At 38.7% G+C, this 22777-nt stretch overlaps 1 protein-coding gene across 1 annotated transcript in view; it reads right to left on the bottom strand.

Moving 5' to 3' along the window:
- Positions 1 to 22777, bottom strand: part of KNTC1 (kinetochore associated 1) — a 71354-nt gene that overhangs the window by 14026 nt on the left and 34551 nt on the right. The window contains exons 33-52 of the mRNA XM_067701013.1: positions 22419 to 22486; positions 19546 to 19826; positions 18166 to 18338; positions 17624 to 17721; positions 16918 to 17056; positions 16387 to 16443; positions 15718 to 15881; positions 14198 to 14302; positions 13645 to 13773; positions 12899 to 13015; positions 11974 to 12083; positions 9486 to 9693; positions 7629 to 7718; positions 6426 to 6597; positions 6281 to 6339; positions 5929 to 6145; positions 4868 to 4941; positions 3647 to 3857; positions 3426 to 3535; positions 1032 to 1078 (exon numbers count right to left, since the gene is read on the bottom strand). Coding sequence (XP_067557114.1) covers positions 1032 to 1078; positions 3426 to 3535; positions 3647 to 3857; positions 4868 to 4941; positions 5929 to 6145; positions 6281 to 6339; positions 6426 to 6597; positions 7629 to 7718; positions 9486 to 9693; positions 11974 to 12083; positions 12899 to 13015; positions 13645 to 13773; positions 14198 to 14302; positions 15718 to 15881; positions 16387 to 16443; positions 16918 to 17056; positions 17624 to 17721; positions 18166 to 18338; positions 19546 to 19826; positions 22419 to 22486 — 2629 coding nt within the window. The remainder of the gene's footprint in view (positions 1 to 1031; positions 1079 to 3425; positions 3536 to 3646; positions 3858 to 4867; positions 4942 to 5928; positions 6146 to 6280; positions 6340 to 6425; positions 6598 to 7628; positions 7719 to 9485; positions 9694 to 11973; positions 12084 to 12898; positions 13016 to 13644; positions 13774 to 14197; positions 14303 to 15717; positions 15882 to 16386; positions 16444 to 16917; positions 17057 to 17623; positions 17722 to 18165; positions 18339 to 19545; positions 19827 to 22418; positions 22487 to 22777) is intronic.

The following is a 22777-nucleotide window of genomic DNA, read 5'->3' as shown; positions in this document are numbered from 1 at the left end:
GTTTTAACCTCTGGACTCAGGGCTGACTGGCCCCCTCCAGAGAAGGGCAAGACAATCAGGTGTACTGGAAGGGGAGGGGGGTGGAGATTCCACTGGGAAAAGGCAGGAAGTTATGAAATTGGCATGAAGTACCCTTTGGGATCTCCTTCTTGGGGTTCTCTCTCTCACTCTCTCTCTCCCTCTCTCTCTCTCTCTGAACTGTTTCCCTCTAAGCCTGTCCAGGTGGCTGGTTCAGTCAGATGCTCCAGGAGCTACCTCTTGCTTAGACAAAGGTGTCCCTGCCCTTAAAGGACTAAGCAAGGACGAAGGGGTGACCAGAGGAAAGAAGGCATGGAGGGGATACTAGGCCAGTTCTCCCCAAACCAGGAAAAATTCTTTTCCAGTGTTTATCTTTCCACATCCTCTCTCACCATCAGATCTCCAGGGCCAATGTAGGGTGTAGGGCTTCATGAGTGAGCTGAGCTACTTGGGTCCAGACCAGAATGGCAAAAAGCTGGGATGCATGCTACCACTCCCTTTCCCATGCCTATGCCAAGCATCATTAATAGATTATCACATTTTCTGATTTGAGCACAGATATAGTCTTCTCAAGAGAGCAAGCCATGACTAGTCAGACTTAGCACACTACGTAACACCAATGTGCCTTTCTAGGTCTCAGTCTTAGGTTAGAAGGGAAAAAGAAATCCTGGTGGCCTATATCTGAACCAGCCTAGCTCCCCAGGGAGAGAGAATACACAGGGGTCTGGGGCAGAGTCCTAGCTACAGAAGAGTTTTCCTTTGCTCAATGTACATTCTCTGCTAAAGGTGTTCTAGTGGGAACTCACTGAGGGTTCAGAAACTCTGGATCTTGGTTGTTTTTTATTTATTCCACTGGAGATACTTAACACACTCACAGCCATATATCAATGAACTGATTCTTCTCAGAGGTTCTGATCCAAGTTATACCAAGAAAGTCCAATGTCTAACACATTCATTGGTAAGATTCCTACTAGGCAACAGGATGTAGACAAACGTAAGTACAGGAAGAATACCTTCGTAGTGCTTCATCTTCCTGAAGTTCAAATAATTCTGATGGTGGCTTTGAAAAAGTGAAAGAAAAAAAGTTAAAAATTGAAGAAACTTGGTTGACTGTATAAGCTTATGAAAGTCTATTAGATGAAAAAACCCAATATACAAAATTATATTTAGAGGAGGAGGTGTAGCTCAGTGGTAGAGTGCACGCTGAGCATACATGAGGCCCTGGGTTCAACCCCCAGCACCTCCATGTTTGATGACAGCAAAAAAAAAAAAGATTTATAAAAAAATTTTTATTTACAGACAGGGAATTACAGTGTAATTCATTACTTTATGAGAAGATTCTTGCTTTAAAAAATGGGGTTACTCACATTCATTCAGTCAACAAATATGTACCGAGCACTTACCATGCACCAGGCATTTGCCTGAGTGAATAAAACAAATATTCCTGTCCTCCTGGAGCTTACATTCATTGGGTAATTTTTAAAAAGAAAGGACTCCATGAATTTTATGAGTTATCCCTTAATTCAGTATATATTTATGGGGACTTACAAAGAAATGTATTAGGTGCTATATGTATAAACACAGTTCCTGGTATCAAGGGGCTTTCAGTTTAGTGCTCCAGGTTTATGCATAAGTTAAAACATGTGGGTTTGAGTCAAACACAGATTCTACGTGGCCTGGATATGCTTCCAAGTCCTCTGTTTCCACTGATACACAGTCCTTGCTCTTGGTAAATACTCAAAAAATACTTGTTAAAGTGAACGCCAAGGAATATAAAAACCACTAGTTGAAAATCTAATGTCATGTTAGTTATACTATTTGTTTAAAAATGGATTTTTTTCCCCAAGGATACCTGCCTAGGTGGATAGAGGAATTATAGAATCTCCCTCATTAAATTCTGCCTGAAAACTCAGAAGAAACAATTCCGAAGATTCTGTATTTGGATTGCCGAGTCCCATCATGAATTTAGATGTTAATATTATTTCTAAAAAACTGATGCTATGTGTTCTCCTATCTGAAGAGAACACACCCCCTATAGAGTACGCTGCTAAGACTCCATAACCTGAATCTAATCATGAGAAACATCAGTAAACCCAGAACGAGCCATTTTATAAACCAAATGGCCTGCATCCTTCAAAAATGTCCAGGTCCCGCCACAGATAAAACAGATTCAGGTAAGAATCATCAGTAGAGTCTAAATCAAGGCACATGTGTGGTGCAGGGGGGAATCTGAAGAACAGAATATTTCACTGTCTCAAAACATCTCCCCTAATAATTATAAGAGGAAACGTAGTAATTATGTGGTACAGAAATGGACAACAGCATAACCAAATTAGCTAAATTAACATCCCTATTAGGGCAAAGAGACATCGTGTGCCCCCAGATGTCAGACCCTGGGCAAGACACACAATCACTCAGGTAATACTCTATCCAAAATGCGTAACTCCAATCTTATCATGAGGACACAGACAAGCCCAAGTTGAGGGGCAAAATAACGGGCCTAAACTGTTCAAAAATGTCAGTGTCATGAAAGACAGAAAAGTTATGGAGCTGTTCTAGAGTAAAAGAGATTAGAGACATGACAAATAAATGCAACACATAATCCTGGATTAGATTCTGGTCCCAGAGGAGAAAACTGCTGTAAGGAACATTATTGGCACAACTGGTTAAACTGTAACATGGACCATAAATTCAGGTATACATAATATATATATGTATTTTACCAATATTGTATCAAAATTGTATCAATACTAAATTATCTGATTTTGATAATTATACTGTGGTTAAGAGAAAATCCTTGTTCTTCGAACTACAAACTTAATTCTTAAGGGGTAAAGGGGCATGACACATGTAATTTACTCTCAAATGGTTCAGAAAAATGTTATGTGTAAATATATTATAGGGAGAGTGATGAAGCAGATGTGGCAAAATGTTAAAAACTGATAGATCTGGGTGAAGGGTATACAGGGAATTCTTTTATACTATTCTTGCAACTTTTCTGTACCTTTAAAATTATTTCAAAATAAAAAAATAAAATAATCACATGAATCTGAGTCTAAGAATAGGCCACTTCTTTTATACAAGAATTCATCTGAAATTCATCTGAAATTAATTTAATTCATCAATTAAAAGGTAGAATGTATCAACTATACTTCAATAAAAAAAACATTGGCAAGTTAAAAAAAAAAAGGTAGAATAGCAGCAAAACAACATTTAAAGGAAAAGAAAACGTAAACAACCCCATTGAAACTCATCAGACAACAGAAGGCATTAAAATGCTCCAATGCTCCTTCTAACATCCCGTGCTCCTAATTAGAAGTCGTATCATTGCAAGACAAATAATTAGCCTTTGAGAAGAAGCCATCAGCTCATACTCAACAACAGACATGCTCAGAACAAGCACTTACTTCACCAGGTTTCGCAGACGGGCACAGCCATTTTTCCAACAACATGTCCCAGACTTTCTCCAAATTAATTTCATTGACTTCAGCTATTTCTTTGGCAGCCGCGTGAATATCTAAGATATTAAAGGCAAAGAAAGAAAACCTCAGGTTTTCAATGCAAGATACCTGGGAATCAAAAGGATAGGTCTCCTTGGACAAAAAGATAAAAAGGGTTTTGCCCTCACCAGGATAATCTTTGCCAGATGAATTCTGAATTCTTTGATTTATGCTGGGATGTTCGTACAGACTGACAATGAGATGTGCTGGTTTCCCGATCATTCTTAAATACTCTGCAGTGTTCAGCTTGTGGGCTATGAGCACAGCTTCCGTGCCTGATCGCCGGTACTGAATATGAAGCTTCTTCAACAGAGCTTCAGCTTTTTCACGTGTTTCATCCTTTTAAAAAAATTCCAAGCAAAAAGAAACTCTTGTTTTCTAAATCGCAAGTGAGCCTAAGAATCCAGCTTTATCAGTCAAGGTCCCTCTCTGCCTTAGTTACACCTTTAAGTGTCTACACCAAGCCTCATCTTCTTTTTCCAGTTTAGGCATCCAACCCTTGAAAACACCTATCACCGGGGCAGGATGAGAAGGGATGCTAGGGGAGCACAATTTAAATTAAAAAGAGGGCTTCCCTGGTGGCGCAGTGGTTCAGAGTTCGCCTGCCTATGCAGGGGACGTGGGTTCGTGCCCCGGTCCGGGAAGATCCCACATGCCACGGAGCGGCTGGGCCCGTGAGCCATGGCCACTGCCTGCGCTCCTCAACGGGAGAGGCCACAATAGTGAGAGGCCCGCGTACTGCAAAAAAAAGAAAGCAGAGCCTGTACCCCAATGTTCATAGCTGCACTACTTACAGTAGCCAAGATATGGAAGCAACTTAAGTGTCCATTGACAGATGAATGGAAAAAGAAGATACGGTATATACATATATATAACGGAATATTACTCAGTCATGAGAAAGAATGAAATTTTGCCATTTGCAACAACATGGATAGACCTGTAGGGTATGTATTATGCTTAGTGAAATAAGTCAGACAGAGAAAGACAAACACTGTATGTTACCACTTACATGTGGAATCTAAAAAATAAAACAAACAGATGCATATAACAAAACAGACTCACAGAGAAGAAACTAGTGGTTACCAGTGGGGAGAGGGAAGGCGAGAGGGGCAATATAGGGGTAGGGGAATAAGTACAAACTACTATGTATAAAATAAACAAGCTGCAAGGATATATTTTACAGCACACGGAGTATAGCCAATATTTTATAATAACTATAAATGAAGTATAATCTATAAAAATTTTAAATCACTATGTTGTACACCTGAAACTAATATAATATTGTAAATCAGCTACCCTTTCATTTTAAAAAAAAAAGAGGAGCCTTCAATCTTACAGTTCAGACACACCTGAGATGGGATATTCTGAAGCCACCTCTCAGCTAAATACAGGCAGAATTTCAAACTGGACATCTTGAAGGAACCTAGAGAGATAAAAGATTTATAAGCAAATCGTAGTCCTTTCAAGACAATGTATTTCAGTCAAATTAGCCAGTTTTTTAAAACAATGACAGGAAGCATACTCATAGTAAAAAAACAATTTAAACAGGCCAGAGGATACAAAGTAGGAAGTGCAAGTCCACAGAGGCCTTCAGTTTCTATTCCTATCCCCTAGATCCTTACATTCCTCCAGAAGTTTTCTGTGTATGTTTGTGTATGCACGCACATGTGCTCAAGCACGTTAAAATGGGATAAGACCATACATATAGTACAGTTTGCTGTTCTCACTTAATATATATCTTGGATATATTTCCAAATCAACTACATAGAATTCCATTCTATGAATACACTATTTTTTTAACCAGTTCCTGACAAATGAGCATTTTAAAAAATCAGTTATTTTCTTTTTTTTTGCGATACGCGGGCCTCTCACTGCTGTGGCCACTCCCGTTGTGGAGCACAAGCTCCGGACGCGCAGGCTCAGCAGCCATGGCTCTCGGGCGCAGCCGCTCTGCGGCATGTGGGATCTTCCCAGACCGGGGCACGAACCCATGTCCCCTGCATCGGCAGGAGGACTCTCAACCACTGTGCCACCAGGGAAGCCCAGTTATTTTCAACTTTTGTTACAACCAAAAACATGGCAATAAGTGCCTGTGTTTGTGTATTTTTTTGATCATGCAACAATGTCTAAGGATTCATTACTGGAAGTATGTATGATTGGATATGAGGAAGTATTAGTCTATATTCAAGCTGAGCAATGCCTATGTCTCTGCGCCCTGGGCAAGCAGCATGGTGTCTTGCTTGGTTCCTCTTTAATGTACAGCAGTGCCGCAAGTGAGGAGAGGGGGCACATACATTTCTAAGCTATCATACTGTTTCTCCTTAAAGATGAGAAAGGAGTACATTTTTTTACAAGTTCCAAAAACAACACAGCCGACCATTTTAAGCCCAATTAAAGGAAGAATCCATACCTTCTGGGACATCCTGGGCTAGACTGATGGCAATGGCTACAGCCCACTCCGGGTTAACGATAGATAACAAGTAGGATTCGATGGTTTGAGTGATCTTAGTTATCTCCTTGTTAATCAGTGTCGAGGATTTAGCTTGTGTTAACTGCAGGAGCTTAGGCTTCAGTTTTTTTTCAAAAACGTGTTTGGCCGTAGACACGTACAGAGTGTCCAGAGAGAACTTCAAAGACAGGAAAAATTAAGGCTGACTTACGTGCTCACCTTTAAATGCTTAAAACAGCATAAAATCATTCTACACAGGGTCTGAATGAATTACAGAATAAAGATACGACTTTTATGAGTTTTAACCCATTACCTTCATTAACTTAGAAATTAAGAGCAATGTTGGGAAGGATTCTTCACTGAGTTCCGTAGCTAGAAAGGAAACAAAGATAGTATGATTTACCTAAGAAAAGGGTTTTGGCTATTCGGTACAATTCATAAGAAGTTAATGAACATACAGAGAATTTTCCAGAAGCTCTGTGCTGTGCCGAAGAATATTAGGTGAAAAGGCAGTCTAGTTTGGGCAGCTGATGGCAAAGTTATTACGTGCTCCAACATATACTGATATTCTAGGTCCACTGGAGGAGAAATTCTTCTGTATGACTTCAAATGTTTCAGAAGACTCAATGCCTACATTAAATTAAAAAAGTATTTTCCTGTGAGGTTAAACCCATCATTAAGTGTTTTAAAATCATCTAATTCTATACTATCATAGGGTTCCATTCCTGGGACAGTCTCATATTCATAAAGATGATCAAAACCTTTCGTAGTTTTACCTTCAAAACTATTATGCTATTCTTCTAAACCATAACTTTTGTGATCATTAAAGAAATTATACTAGGAGAAACCGGCGGAACCCTGTTGTTGGTGGGATGTTTTATAAACCAGAGTTTGGAAGTTCTCTACTCTCTTCAAATAGTTTTAGATATACCTCAAAAATACTTGATTTCACTTTAAATACATAGGCAGTAGATCTAAAATTAATCCTCTATATTCTCTCTTAAGTTTACATCTTATATTCTGGGGGCTTGTACAACTTTTTTTTTTTTTTGGCCGTGCCACACGACTTGCATGTGGGCAATCTTAATTCCCTGATCAGGGATTGAGCCCAGGCCCTCGGCAATGAAAGAGACACATCCTAACCACTGGACCGCCAGGGAAGTCCCTGGGGCTTATATAACTTTTTGAATCAACCCATTTTCTTTTAATTTTTAAAATCCAATTTAAAAATATATGTAAGCTCCTATGACCATATTTGTAAAACACTAGGAAGTTACTGAGTACTAAAATAGAATTTAGTCCAGGACCTACCTACTAATATAGAAAGCTAAATTTGACTCTGGGTCTTACATGCTTTGATTTTTTTTTTTTTTTGCCAGATGACAAATATTTTTGCCTTAATTCTTCTAAATCAGTCTTTTTGTGACTTGTACTCTTGGCCAGATTTAAATTGCCTCAGTAGAGCAAAAACTGGATTAAGATAAAACATGGAGAGCACAAAAACTCTTTCTACTTCTGTATCCCTTTTAAAGAAAAGGAAATAGAGTAAAAACTACAGTTTAAAGGGAGCTCAGAGGACAGTCCAGAAAGACACTAGATAACAGTAATTTTTTTAAATGGTCCAAATAAAAACATAATTTTAAAATCTATACTTGTTATACCTGATTAATATTAATGTTGGTTATCTTTTCATCAGCTCTTTCTATGACTTTCAGGACGACTTCAATCATTTCATAGTCATAGGGATCCAACTGTATAAAAACAAAAATATGTCAAAACTGGAGAAGACGTTGCCAGGCTCGTTGATGGTTTTATGCAGTTATGTTCATCAGCAGAGATTACAAATATGACAGCTCAGTGCACTACAATATTAAGTTAGATTATTCTTTAAAAAATGAACTAACATTTTCTCATCTCTAAAATTAACTATTAGAATAAACATACATCTTTAGAATGTCTCAAAAGCTGTTTTTTAAGAAACCTGTATGAGGCAATGTCATTTCAATACAGAGAAATGTTCTTAAGGTACTAAAAACCTAGAAAGATAAACATATTAAAATTTTATAAGACTTTAAAAAATTTTATTTATTTATTTATTTTTGGCTGTGTTGGGTCTTCGTTGCTGTGCACGGGCTTTCTCTAGTTGTGGCGAGCAGGGGCTACTCTTCGTTGCGGTGCGGGGGCTTCTCATCATGGTGGTTTCGCTTGTTGCAGAGCATGGGCTCTAGGCGCGCAGGCTTCAGTAGTTGTGGCACGTGGGCTCAGAAGTTGTGGCTCGTGGGCTCTAGAGCACAGACTCAGTAGTTGTGGTGCACGGGCTTAGCTGCTCTGCGGCATGTAGGATCTTCCCAGACCAGGGTTCGAATCTGTGTCTCCAGCATTGGCAGGCAGATTCTTAACCACTGCGCCACCAGGGAAGTCCGAATAATTTTATAAGGTTTTTAAATTAAAATTCTTTCTTCCATTTATGATGGGAAAATTAGAATAGGAGAAATTTGACCTTTTCTTGGAAATGACATAACTAAAAGTGTAGGCCTCCAAGCAAAACCTTTTCAAAGGATTTCATTCCAGCTATAACCATATATTAAGATACAAGAAATAGCTGGGTGGCATCTATATATGTTTATAAAAAGAAAGAAAATATTCTCTTTGTTCTGTTTCTGCCCACACACCATTACTTTTAAAAAAAAATTTTAAATGCCAACTAAATTCACGTGAATAATAACATCGAACAAAGTGGGAAGATGATCTCTTTACTACCTAGAAATTTTGAGCAAGTCTATATAATTTTTGGCTGAATTACAAGCAAAACATAAAACTGAAGTATTATAATTTTAGTCTTATAATTTTATTTCCCCTTCTATCCACCTTCACTCCCCCATCAAACTACCCCTTGACCTAAAAGTTCCAATTCTCAGAAGATCTCCTAAAAAATAATCAAAGAGGGCAAATGTGTGTATGAAGATATTCATTTTAACAACTTATAATAATGAAATTTACAAAAAATTTAAATGTCCTTTCATAAAGGCCTGGTTAAATACAGGATGTTTCATCCACATAGTGGAATAATAAATATGTATCTGTCAAAAATGAGAGAGACGTCTATGCACTGACATGTAACGACAATATGTTAAATGAAAAAAGAGAGTGACGGGATAGTATATTTAGTCTAAGATATTTACCAAATTATTAACATTTTAATCTGTGGGAGTGGGGTTGTAGGGAAATTTCACTTTTTGATTTATACCTTTCTCTCTAGTTTGATCTTTTTCAAAGAATGTGTGCTATTTTTAAAAATCTGGGGAAAAGGGCTATTTTTATTTTGGAGGAAAAAAAGACAGGAAACGTGCTGTATTAAAGTATAATAAAAATACAGAAATCTAAAATTTTTTGAAAATTAATAGTTTACAAAAAATATAGGACTTACATTTTCAATTTGTTACTATAGATATCTGATTAATTAAGGGTAGGAGGGATGCGTGAAACGACCCAATGCATTCATTTCACCATTCATCTACCTTATGCAGTATTCCACTAAGACTGATGACCAAATCTTTTGTGCTTGTCAGTAAAGGAACCATTTCGATGGCTTTGGCCAGGAGTTTGGAACGCTGCTCCTTTGTGGATTCCGTGCTTGTGTCTCCCTGGCTCTGGCTGGCATTAGTGTTGTGGAGGAGTGTTTCAATGAACAGCTGAAGAGCTGCATCTGAGTCCAACTGAAATGTGCTGAAATAAATATTCAATTACACATGAATGTCCCAAAATGCATGCATTTCTACAGTTTCTCACAGAAAACTTAGGTATGAGCTCCCACCACTGAAATCTAACCCTTCCATTGTCAAGTGTCATAACCAGACCATCTACTTGTTTTCAAAGTTAATTCTTGCTTTTAAAAATATCAGATATTCTTGGTGGGCATATAAACTGGCACAATCTTGGAGGGAAATTTGTAATAAAGTTGAAAATATATATTTATGTCCTTTAATAGAGAAATTCCACTTTCATACACTTCACAAAAGTAGCAAAGATACACATATAGGATGTCCTGTAACAACTGCTTGTAATATTTAAAAATTGGAAACAAATACTCATCAATAGGAGGCTGGTTAAATAACTTATCCAAAGGAACACCATAGGATTCAACGGATATGAGGAAGAGCTATATGTCCTAATCTGAGAAGACATTATTTTGTTAAGTGAAGGATACATGCTATAAGATAATGTACAATTCTATTTTTCATAAACTTTTAAAAATGCATGTTAGTAAATGCATAAGGAAAAAAAAAAGAACAATATAGGCCAAACTCTTAACAGTGATTATCCCTGATGGATGGAATTATGTGGGACTTTGATTTTAATATGTTCCATCTGAATTGGAAAAAGTAGTACATTTAAAAATTAAGAATCAGGTTAGTATAGACAAATCGACAACTGAAATGCCTTCTCAGCCCTATTAATAAGATAGGGATAGTTTAATCTGTTATACAGAATAACTGAAATCTCAAGAAGAGCTTTACATACAATAATTTTAAAGTCATTCCCTGAAATTGTAAAGGTCACCTAAATTTATTCAGTGGGACTGCCTGAGGCAAGACGGTCACTATCACACAAGTAAAAATCAGCAATGCCATATGTAAGCACAACGATTGTGAAATGAGCCTGACATAATTAGAGCTATTTCAATTTCAGAAAAGGGGTCACGCCATAAAACAACAGACAAAAATCTACCAGGAGTTCAAATTAATAAAGAAGACGGAGTGTGTGTACCTCATTCTGGATTTGTAGCACTCCAAACTGAAGAATGGCATAGTTTTGTTATATCAGAGTGCAGGTAGGTCACAGCTAGTTAGAGCTATGAGCAGCCTATGGTCCCTAACTTGCAGGTTCAGGATGGTGACAGCCAGGGACATTACTCTCCACCATCCACAAGGACAAAGAACTAGATCCCTGTCTGGTGAGGAAATGCACTAAGCAGCCTCATTATCGAGAACTGAGATTCCACCCATCTGTCACAAACTGGATAAGGATTACAGCACCCTTGGTATTTTAGGAGCAGTACTTATTATCTGACCTTGAGCAGGGCACCTAATATGGGTTTGTTTTCTCATACATAAATTGGCTATAATATACAATAAAAAGTAAACGTGATGATGTGTGGGAAACCACTTTGAAACTAATAATGGGCCAGCAAATTTAATATCTAAATTTATCAGACAAAAACAACTGAGATATAAATTATAAATCATTTGATCCTCCTCATCACAGTAAGCTGTATCTATAAATAACATTTGGTCTCAGTTTTTTAAAGTTATTAAAAAAAAATTCTCCCTAAATCATACTTTTCACCAATTTTTAATTTAAGATCAACTTGCCCCTAACTTGATCTGATTTAGAAGTTTACTTGCTCAGAATATTCCCAAAGTTCCCTTATCATGTGAATCGTCTGGAGCTTCTACTAAGACCAGTTTCCTGGGCCTCAGCCCAGACCTGCCGAGTCAGAACCAATATAGAGGGACCCAGGAATCTGTATTTTTAATCAAGTGCCCCACGTGATGCTTATCATGAGGCAAGTTGAGGAAACACCAAAGAGTGAATTAAAAAGGTGATATCGGGCTTCCCTGGTGGAGCAGTGGTTGAGAGTCCGCCTGCCAATGCAGGGGACACGGGTTCGTGCCCCGGTCCGGGAGGATCCCACATGCCGCAGAGCGGCTGGGCCCGTGAGCCAGGGCCGCTGAGCTTGCGTGTCCGGAGCCTGTGCTCCGCAACGGGAGAGGCCACAACAGTGAGAGGCCCATGTACCGCCAAAAAAAAAAAAAAAAAAAAAAAAAGGTGATATCATAAGAGAATTTAATCTGGTTTGGACTTATTCAGTTTGAGGTTGAGCAAAAGAAAACATCAGAGGTCATGGGCCACATGTAATAATCACTGTTATCACTGTGTTCTCACATTAGCATTACCGGTTTGTTAAGCTAACAGCAAAAATACCAATGAAATTTAAAGAATTACCTGCAATATTCCAGAATGAGGCTTGTATCCATATCTATATTCTCCACAAGAGCTTTAATGAGGTCTTTCTTGGTGAGAAAATGTTGCCTAAAAACTGGCTGGAAAGAAATCTAGAAATAAAAAGAGCAAAACAAAAACCCTGCTAAACTGAAATGTATCAGACTAAGGGCACTGTTGTGACCTGCCCTTTTACTATCCATTTTTTTAGAGAAGCATTTTTCTATAGCTTCTTCAACTTTTATTTTTATCATACTACCCAACTTGACCATCACTCTGAAATTTCAGGTATATTTGGCTAGAGGTCCAAAATCTCTCTTAGTCACACTAACCCCTGGCTCTTCAGTAAAGTTTGGTAGTTAGCAACAAACAGTCCCATTACTGCATAGGAACGAGGCGTCAAAACATATACCATTTCTACAATGGTTACATTCCTGATATGTCAACTATTTGCAAATAAAATAAAATGTTTTACATTCATAGTAAAGAAAACAGGATTTTGTTGGTTTGTTTTTGCAAAGTGAAAAATAAGGGCCACTTACTTCTCCCTGGTAGGAGTTGCTGAAGCTTAGTACAATGTATATACATTTTAATATTATCTTTAAACAAATAGCACACAAAAAAGTATGAGGCTAAAGGGTAGGCCTGGAATACCTTAAATGTTAATTAGTACTAGATACATTCCTATAATGAGAAGGCTAAGCAGATGAAATGTCAAGCCTCTTCTAATTTCTTTAAAAATATAGCAAAAAGAAAATGAGGCAAAAGGTCCTTATTTCTTTGAAAGCACCAATGCGTGTAATAACTAACTAAAACTTATAAGTCAGTTTATATATAGCCTCTCCAAAAGTAAAGGATAATGAGTTCTTTGTTTTAAATTTTCCAACTGGAAATAGATGAAACTTCATGGCACTTGAAGAATACTCACACCAAGTTTACTAAGACGAATGCCCCACCGGGAATCAGTACTGAGTTCACAGAACTTAAGCTCCATTTCTATTTCCTGATAGAGACTGGCCAGCTGAGAGCCCACCAGAGATATTGCCTAAAAAATTAAAATAGAATTAAAATTGAATTGCAAATAGAAAATGTTCTAATACCCTTTATACGAAACCCAACAATAAAAACCATAATCTTTCTTTATGATAACAGCTGGAATGTTACATGTTGCTTCATACACCGTCATTACTTGTATTAATATAATACTTAGGTAATTCGGCTTTTAGTGTGATGCCATAAATTTAGTCTGGATTTCTTTCATAAGAAAAGGTCAAATTTGAGCTATCCTGCACGTAAAATGCCCACAAAGGGCAAATTTTGAAACAAACAATATCAAAGACAAGTTTTGCATCCGTTAAACTTGTCCTACAAAGAAGAACTGGCTCATGGGTCTAAGATTTCCAGTACACTAGAGTAAGCATAAGCAGTGAGGTTCTCTGGCTGAATACAGATTTAAGAAATAAAAAATGTAATCCTCTGGGTTGAGCAATGCTTAGGACCTGCATATACATTCCCTGGTGTGTTGCCAGTTAAGGAAAAGCTGGTAGAAACCATGTGTGTTAGCTTGACGTTTCTTCTGCTAAATCTTTAAGATCTGGTGGCAAAGCCAATTTTACTTCTTCCCCTAAGTCTTCAATATTTCAAGAACTGAAGGTGTGCTTCCTTAGGTCATACCAATATTTTGTCGTAATTCTGCCATGCTTTATCTATGAGCTTCCATATATTTTCAAAGACTTCTTTTTGTGGTAAGAGAGTGCAGTACCCCAATGCCAAGTTGAGGTCCACCAGGCGACAATTAAATACCTGTGGGAAGAAAGCATCCAGAGAAGCAAATTCCTCACAGTCAAAACAGAATTCAGTCTCTAAAGGCTGATTTGTCACTAAATTTAGTTTTAGGTCCTACGAAAGAACAAGCATTTCATGAAAAGTTATTTATAGTAAAATAGTTCCAACTTGTTTGCTTAGTTTTAATGTCTTTTATCACTATTATAAATTTAAGGAAAGAAACTCTAACAAGTTCTATATGACACAGAACCCTTACCTTCTCTGTATTACTTCTTTTCAAGTCCCCAACATCCCCTCCCCCTCCTCTCTCTTATCCTTACTGAAAAATCAGAAGCAGGAGAGAGGGGGGAGGGAGAGACAGAGAGAGAGAGAGAGAGAGAGAGAGAGAGAGAGAGAGAGGGAGAGAGAGAGAGAGAAGGGCTTACCACAAACTAATACTCACTTTGTACAAAAGTGTTGCGGCGTTTCCCCTGATAAACATAATGGCTTTCTCTTTCAATTCCATAACAACATGCTTGGATTTAACTAATGTGGCCTCTCCACACAACTTTTAGAAAAGAACAAAAGAATTCTCAGGTCCACGTCTGTGCATAGTTTTGAAAACTTTTCTTAAATATTAAGGAACTTTGAAAATTCATCATTATATGCAAAAAGTATTGTCATTTAATCTATAATGACAGAAAGCTGGGGCTTGCAGGGGAATTGACTGGGAAAGGGCAAAAAGGAACCTTATAAAATACCCTGTACCTTGATTATGGTGTTGGTGACAAGGTGAATACATTGGTTGATATACTTAAAATACGTGCATTTTAATTTTGAAAGCTATACTTCAATAAAGCTGATTTTTAAAAATATTGGCATTTAGTAAATATGAATAGAGTAGTAGTAATGAATACAAGACCAGCTTCATCAGCAAGTTATCAACAGATAGTTTGTCTTCTAGAATCTTTTTAATGACGCCGTCGGGTAATAATTATAATTTGGGCCACAGTAAAACAAATAGCAGATCGATAGCAGATTGAACCAATGTGGTCACTGGGTTTGGAGTAAGAGGACTTAACACTGCAACCAAAAGCCTCAGATTATTTACTTTACCTCCCTGAATCTGAGTTTCTTCCTTTGCAAAGTGGAGTCTCTCAGGTTTGTCGTAAAGATGAGGTATGAAAATGTGTGCAAGGGCTTCCCTGGTGGCACAGTGGTTAAGAATCCGCCTGCCAATGCAGGGGACACAGGTTCGAGCCCTGGTCCGGAAAGATCCCACATGCCACGGAGCAACTAAGCCCGTGCACCACAACTACTGAGCCTGCACTCTAGAGCTCGCGTGCCACAACTACTGAGCCCGCGTGCCACAACTACTGAAGACCGCACACCCAGAGCCTATGTTCCACAACAAGAGAAGCCACCACAATGAGAAGCCCACGCACCGCAACAAAGAGTAGCCCCCTGTCACCGCAACCAGAGAAAGCCCACACACAGCAACGAAGACCCAATGCAGCCAAAAATAAAGAAATACAATAAAATAAAATAAAATAAAAAAATATTTTTTTTAAAAAAAGAAAATGTGTGCAAGCACCTTGAACTATACCTGACTTTGTAGATGTTCAACAGACGTTTCCTAAATCTGACAAATTACCAATTTCCTTACAACAAAGCCAAATAGGAAAATGTGGGTTCCAAATTCCTTTGTTTGGCAGTGATTTTTTTTTTTTTGCGGTACGCGGGCCTCTCACTGCTGTGGCCTCTTCCGTTGCGGAGCACAGGCTCCGGACACGCAGGCTCAGCGGCCATGGCTCACAGGCCCAGCCGCTCCGTGGCATGTGGGATCTTCCCAGACCAGGGCACGAACCCGTGTCCCCTGCACTGGCAGGCGGACCCTCAACCACTGCGCCACCAGGGAAGCCCTGGCAGTGCTTTTGTATCTGTATTTGCGCAAAGTGAAAGTAGTTGTTCTCGAAACTGTACCTTGTCACTCAAACTGGCATTCATGAAGTTTGACACAGAGTGCTGAAGACAGGTACCAAATGAACCAACTACAAATTTTAGGGCCAGCTCCCATTGGCTAGATTCCTGAAGGTTCTGAAGCAAGGCAGAGATGGAATTGATAATAGGTAACATAAGGCTGTCTCCTGTGAAATGATAAAAGTATTTTACTCGAGTACAAGTATTTTAATATTTAGATTTTTTTTAAACAAAGAAATACCATATTTGGAAATTGTTTTCAGGGACGGTCTACTTCTTCAATGCAGGTAATGGTCATAGAATTTATTCTCAAAGTTAGTAAATAAAAGAGTTAACATGAGGCTTGATCTAAACCAGAAAATAGCTAGGTACGTGGATACTGAGGTACTTTGATTGTAACTTGCCTATTTTGAGATGCTTAAATCATTAGCTGAAGAAAACCATTTCTCTACTTGGAAGACCAAATTTATGAACAGATTCATAAAAGTTAACACTATAAGCCAAATGACCCATTTTCCTGACAGTTTGGAAGAGTAACAATGTAACAGTAATAATTAAGAAACTATATTAAGGACATTACATCAGATTCATATTCAGGATTTCAAGGAATTTCTATGTTGGCCTATTTACAAAATCGTAATTCAATGGTTATACGTTTCTGATGTCAAATACCTTCACTGATGGAGCAGTATGGTAAACTTGTAGAATCGAAGGGATATCTCTTGCTTTCTACAAAAGAGAATAAAGTCAATAACAATAAGTAAAATAACTCTCTTTTAGAGCACATAGTCCCAGAGATACTATAATATTGTGCTTGTATCAAATAATGTTCTAAAGCAACCTGTCACTTAAAAAAAAACAAAACCTTTACAGGTCTGGATGTACAGATAAGTGTACATCCAGACCAAGACGCAGAACACTACTAGCATCCAGAAACCGTCCCCTTGCCCGCTTCCAGTCTACACCCCAAGGGTAAACACTACCTTGATTTCCAATAGCATGGCCTCCTTATAGCCCGTCCTTGTACTTTACATAAATGAAATCATACAATACACATTCTTTTGTTCCTCACTTCACTTGTTCAGCATTATGCCTACAAGATTCATCCACGTTACTATGTGTAGTTTCAGTTCCAAACCTCTACCATTTAAACTTGCATGAAGCAGAAGTACACAGAAAAAAGATGACACAAATGAGATTTACCAGACAGAGGCACAAGTGATGAAATCAATTCATAGATGACAGGGAGCACCATCTGGGACTCGAGAACTATCCCATCTTCACTGAAGAAGTCACAGTAAGACCACTCCTCATATGGATCTTTATGAGTTCCAAAGGAAGTCTAAATATCAAGTCATACAGAAAAGACACAGATAAGGACACTCCAGGACACAGATTCCTTCTTCACCAGCAGAATCCAGAATCAGATCTATCAGAGCCAAACACAATGTTGATGGTCAAATACAACCATGTAGTCTGTTTATTCTGGTCTATGGCTTAAAATAATGCTGCTTTAAGTTAAATTGTTACTCAGGGAACTCCCCGGTGGTCCACTGGTTAGGATTTGGCACTTTCACTGCGGGGGCCAGGTTTGATCCCTGGCAGGGGAAGATCCTGCAAGCCACATGGCCAAAAAAAAAAAAAAAAAAAACCAAACTGTTACTCTGGACAATGTCCAGAGATGCCTTGTTTGAGGCCCAATGTTTCAAAAGATAGTGCAAATAAAAGCCAATAAATATTACTAGAAAAGAGAAGTGGTCTCATGCCCTTAAGTAGTTCTCTGGTCTAGAGTAAGAAAATATGAGAGGTAGATTCAGTATTTTTATAAACTATGCAAGTGATTTAAAAGTGGTGTGTAATGGATTGGGTAGGGGTTTTGTTTAAGGAAAAGAAATTCAAAGCAATTTACTTTCATGAGAATTCCGCAGTCATCCATTTGGCACTGTCTGGAAAGCTCTACTGCCATTAAAGTATATTTACAGAGTTCTAAGGCATCTAGCAAAAAATCTGAAAGAAAATGGAGAAAAAAATCATTAAACTAGTATTTCATGTGTTTAGAACAACATAAACAACCTTTAAATAATTACCATTCAAAATTCTAAGGTAGGCCACAAAGCAGAGAGAAAGGTTTCCACATAGCTTTGACTACCCTAAATAATACAGGTCAACATTCTTTTTAAGCTTTACTGGAAAGTAAGATCAGATATGGGGAGGCAAGGAATTTCACAATCTTCTGAAAGCGAATATTGTCAATAGTCAGAAATGACATTGTTAATTTTGGAAATACTTTAAAATAGTAACCCCCATAGAGATTCAAATATAATGTCCCCTTTGTGAAAGAGGGATAATGATCGCTTCTCTACCTCAGTGTCCAACTGTAAGGAGACAGCATTGGACAAGTACGAAATGAAGCAGAGAATATAAAACCACGTAGATTATAAATCTTGTCACCTGGACTGCAGATGGTGGCAGCCTGGCATGCTAGATCATGTATCTCAGAAGGAAGATTTAGTCCCTCAGGGATTGCCATTGGAAAGCCATTAGCCAACATCTGACAAAGCTTCTGACACGTCAGGAACAGCAATTTTCCAGTGTTGGTGTTGCAGTGATACTTAAACAAGTCTCTTTGGAAGAAAGGAAGTGTCGGAAGTTAGAGCACTCATATGGAAAGCAGATGGATTTGCCTTTCTTGGATTAATATATAACCACTGGGGCTTCCCTGGTGGCGCAGTAGTTGAGAGCCCACCTGTCGATGCAGGGGACACGGGTTCGTACCCCGGTTCAGGAAGATCCCACATGCCACGGAGTGGCTGGGCCGGTGAGCCATGGCCGCTGAGCCTGCACGTCCGGAGCCTGTGCTCCGCGACAGGAGAGGCCACAATAGTGAGAGGCCCGCGTACCGCAAAAAAAAAAAAAAAAAAAAAAAAAAAAAAGTATATATATATAACCACTAACAACATTTACAATGCCTTTAAATGTTTTCAGTGTGCTTCGTTTTTCAACTTGCTTGGGATACCACTAACTGTTGCACTGCAAGGTGATCGAAACTCAATGGTTTGGTTACCTAACTACACACAGTTAGTCACACCTCTTGTATGCCATCACTTTCTTTCTTTAAATAAATTTATTTATTTTATTTATTTATTTTTGGCTGTGTTGGGTCTTCGTTGCTGCGCGCAGGCTTTCTCTAGTTGCAGCGTGTGGGGGCTACTCTTTGTTGCGGTGCATGAGCTTCTCATCACGGTGGCTTCTCTTGTTGTCAAGCACGGGCTCTAGGTGCGCAGGCTTCAGTAGTTGTGGCACGTGGGCTCTAGAGCACAGGCTCAGTAGTCGTGGCGCACGGGCTTAGTCACTCCATGGCATGTGGGATCCTCCCGGACCAGGGCTTGAACCTGTGTCCCCTGCGTTGGCAGGCAGATTCTTAACCACAAGTCCCTACGCCACCACTTTCTGACCCAGGCATCCAAAACAGGCTCTCAGGGCAAGAAACCAAGAATCACGTCTGTGGAAGTGAAAGGGTCACCATCCCTATCCTTGTCACCGAAGAAGTAAATGAAGGGCTTCCCTGGTGGCACAGTGGTTGAGAGTCTGCCTGCCGATGCAGGGGACACGGGTTCGTGTCCCGGTCCGGGAAGATCCCACATGCCGCGGAGCAGCTGGGCCCGTGAGCCTTGGCCGCTGAGCCTGCATGTCCGGAGCCTGTGCTCCGCAATGGGAGAGGCCACAACAGTGAGAGGCCCGCGTACAGCAAAAAAAAAAAAAAAAAGAAGTAGTAAATGAAACCAGGGTTCCTTTCTGATGAGCTGCGTGATTTGGGGACCCAGAACTCACCTGCATTTTCTCAGTGCCCCTTCCACGTTCCAGTCGTTCAAGGCCCTCAAAATCATCTTGGCCTCCAGCTCTTGCCGGGACACCTGCAGGGCCAGCACCTGTCGGTGCAGCTTGGACTCAGCGCTCAGCCTGTCCTCCTCGGCAGCCGCAGGCTCTGCTGGCCTCCAGGGTTTGTGTTTAGCCTGTGCGACTTGCTGAGCTTTAATGTGCTGTTCCCGGAGCTCTGCTACCAGGGAACTACTGCTGTAATCTTCAAATGAAAGAAAGACCTCGAAGTTCTCCTGTAGCAAAGCAAGCAAGACAAAGCTCCACGTCTGTCCAGGTCATCTGCGGCTGAAAACCACTGGAGTGTCTCGGAACTCTATTTTACCTCTCTCTCTCTCCCTTGTAAATCAAGAATTTAAGACTCTATGTTTCAAAAGTAACTTATTATATAAAGGTTGGAAAAGGGGAAAATATCACTTAACCCAGGGCTTTCTCAACTTTGGCACTGCTGACGTCTTTGGGTCTGGTAATTCTGTTGTGGTAATTCTGCCCTAATCATAACCCTAACCCTAACCCTAACCCTGAACAGAAGGAGGGAGGGATTAAGTATTAGGTTTGTGCGATTCTACCCTGGTGGCTTGAAGAAGCTAGTTTTGCTCTTTTCTGTAATAACTTCTGGTTAGCTGCTAACACCAGACCTAGAATTAATTTTTCCAACCCAATAAAAGGATCCTGCTGAAGCCCAGGGAAGGACACCAAGAGGTAGTGGGAGTGAGTGAGACCTTCTTCTTTGACGCCACACTTCAGAACAGGGTTTCTCAATCTGCCAGATGATTCTGTGCCGCAGGGGCTGCCTTTGCACAGGAGGATGTTTAGCAGCATCCCTGGCCTCTCCCACTAGACCTGGCACAAGGATTGTTCCATAAATGGTAGCACCATAACTAAACATGACTTTGCTTAGATCTAAACCATTGCTTTAAAGTACCTGTAATTTTCAAATTTAAGAAGACCGCGGAGAAGTTAACTTATGCTGACTCCTGGGTGCTTCACACAAAGACATCTATTGTTTAACACAGAAGATCGCAAACTTTTGGGTTGTAGCACCTCTTTACACTCTTAAAAATTATAGAGGACACCAAAAAACTTTTAAAGGAGATATCTATCAATATTTACCATATCAGAAATTAAACAGAAAAGTTTAAAATACAAGAGCATATAAAAGTGCACATACCATCAGCCTTTAGAGCAATGATATTACCACATCATGAAGCCTCTGAAAACCCAGTATACGCTCATGCGAGAATATGGATGGAAAGAACAATTTCTTATTTTTGCTATAAATAGAGTTTTAATCTCATGGACTCCCTGAAAGGGTCTCAAGAGACCCTTGGGAGTCCATGGGCCATACTTTGAGAAACAGCAGTACAATAAACTGTGATAAATTATTTCTTCTTTACACACTTTGAGATAATACAGTTGCGAGTTAAATCTGCCGGTGTGTTAATTTCAAGTTTTCACAAAGAGATCCTCACATCTACCCAATATCCTATTTGATGAAACTTATCAGTTAGCCCTTGACAGCCCTTCTATTTATAAAATCTTTTCACGTTAGGAAGGCCCTAGAGCCAAAATAAAATAATTAATTTCAAATTTCAAATCTGAAGACAATCAGTTCAAAGTTAACAGAAATTAATTTTCAAGAAAAAGTGAACTGCCTAGAATGAAACTATATAGAAAAAAAAATTAAGACATTATGAAGTAGACAGTAATCTTTTGGGCCAGTTTCTATAGACAATTTGCTGTCTTTTGCAATATTTTGAGACACTGTGGTGCCTCAGTTTCCTCATCTGTAAAGGAGAATTATAACAGTACCCTCCCTGGGGATCTACTGTGACAAATAACACATGCAAAGCCCCATGTCTAGTACATAGTAAGTACTGAGTAAATGACAGCTACTGTTAGCCATCATTCCGGGCCACCAGAGTTAAATAAATAATCTATAAAGATACCGTAAACCAAAATGGTTTTTTAAAAAGGCATAAACTAGAATACAATTAAAAAACAGAGAACAGTTCCTTAAAAAGTTAAACATAGAATTACCATATGACTCAGCAATTCCTCTCCTGGGTATATACCCAAAGGAATTGAAAGCAGGAAGTTAACGGATATTTGTACATCCATGTTCAATGCAGCATTATTCACAGTAGCCCCAAAGTGGAAACAACCCAAGTGTCCATCAAGAGATAAATAAACAAAAATGTGGTAGAGCCATACAGTGGAATATTATTCAGCCAGAGACAGGAAGGAAGTTCTATACATCCTACAACATGGATGAACATTATACTAAGTAAAAAAAGCTAGACACAAAAGGACAAATGTTTTTATGATTCCACTTTATATGAAATTTATGAAATAGGAAAATTCAGAGATAAAAAGTAGATTAGAGGTTACGAGTGGCTGCGGGGAGAGAGGAATGGGGAGTTATTGCTTAACAGGTGCAAAGTTTCTGCCTGAAGGAATGAAAAGTAGATACTGGTGATGGTGATGGTTGTACTGCACTGTGAATGGAGTCAATACCACTGAATTGTAAATAGAAAAATGGTTAAAATGGCAAATTTTACAATGTATGTACTTTACCACGATTTAAACAATCAATAATGTAATACACCCAAAACCATTGAATTATACACTTCAAATAGATTAAATGTATGGTATGTGAATTATATTACATTAAAGCTGCTTTGAAAAAGAGAGACAGAAAGAGGAAAAATCAGTATATCTGAAGTCTCTGAAGGCTAGTACAGAAGGTTTTAAGAAGGAGGAACTGATCTATGTCAAATGCACTGATGAGTCAAGTAATAATGTTCAACATGGCTTAACATCTTTACCTGTAAGCTAGCAACAGTTTTAAATTGTTTCAAGGTTTCTTCCCATTCATCCTTCTTCTGCAGATTGTCTGTAATTAAATTTTTAAAAGTTATAGCATACATCCAAATTCTGATATTATCAGAATTTTTAAAAGCTAAAATTTTAATTCGCTTTGTTTTTCCCAAGTCTTCAGTAGTTCTTTTCAGATTCTGATAGAAGACAATTTAAGTACAAAAGGAAATCTAATTATTCTTTCTGAAGGTAGAAAAGAGAAGTTTGTTGATTACAAAACAAATGGCAATTTTTTTGAAATAAATTCCAGATTTTTTTTTCCCCAAGAGAATTACTTTGTTAATTGTTTTAAATTCAAGGTTAAATG

Source organism: Pseudorca crassidens, chromosome 12 (genome assembly GCF_039906515.1).
Source record: "Pseudorca crassidens isolate mPseCra1 chromosome 12, mPseCra1.hap1, whole genome shotgun sequence".
NCBI lineage: Eukaryota > Metazoa > Chordata > Mammalia > Artiodactyla > Delphinidae > Pseudorca > Pseudorca crassidens.
Note: the sequence above shows the minus strand (reverse complement) of the source record. Positions and strands in the feature narration are given on the sequence as shown.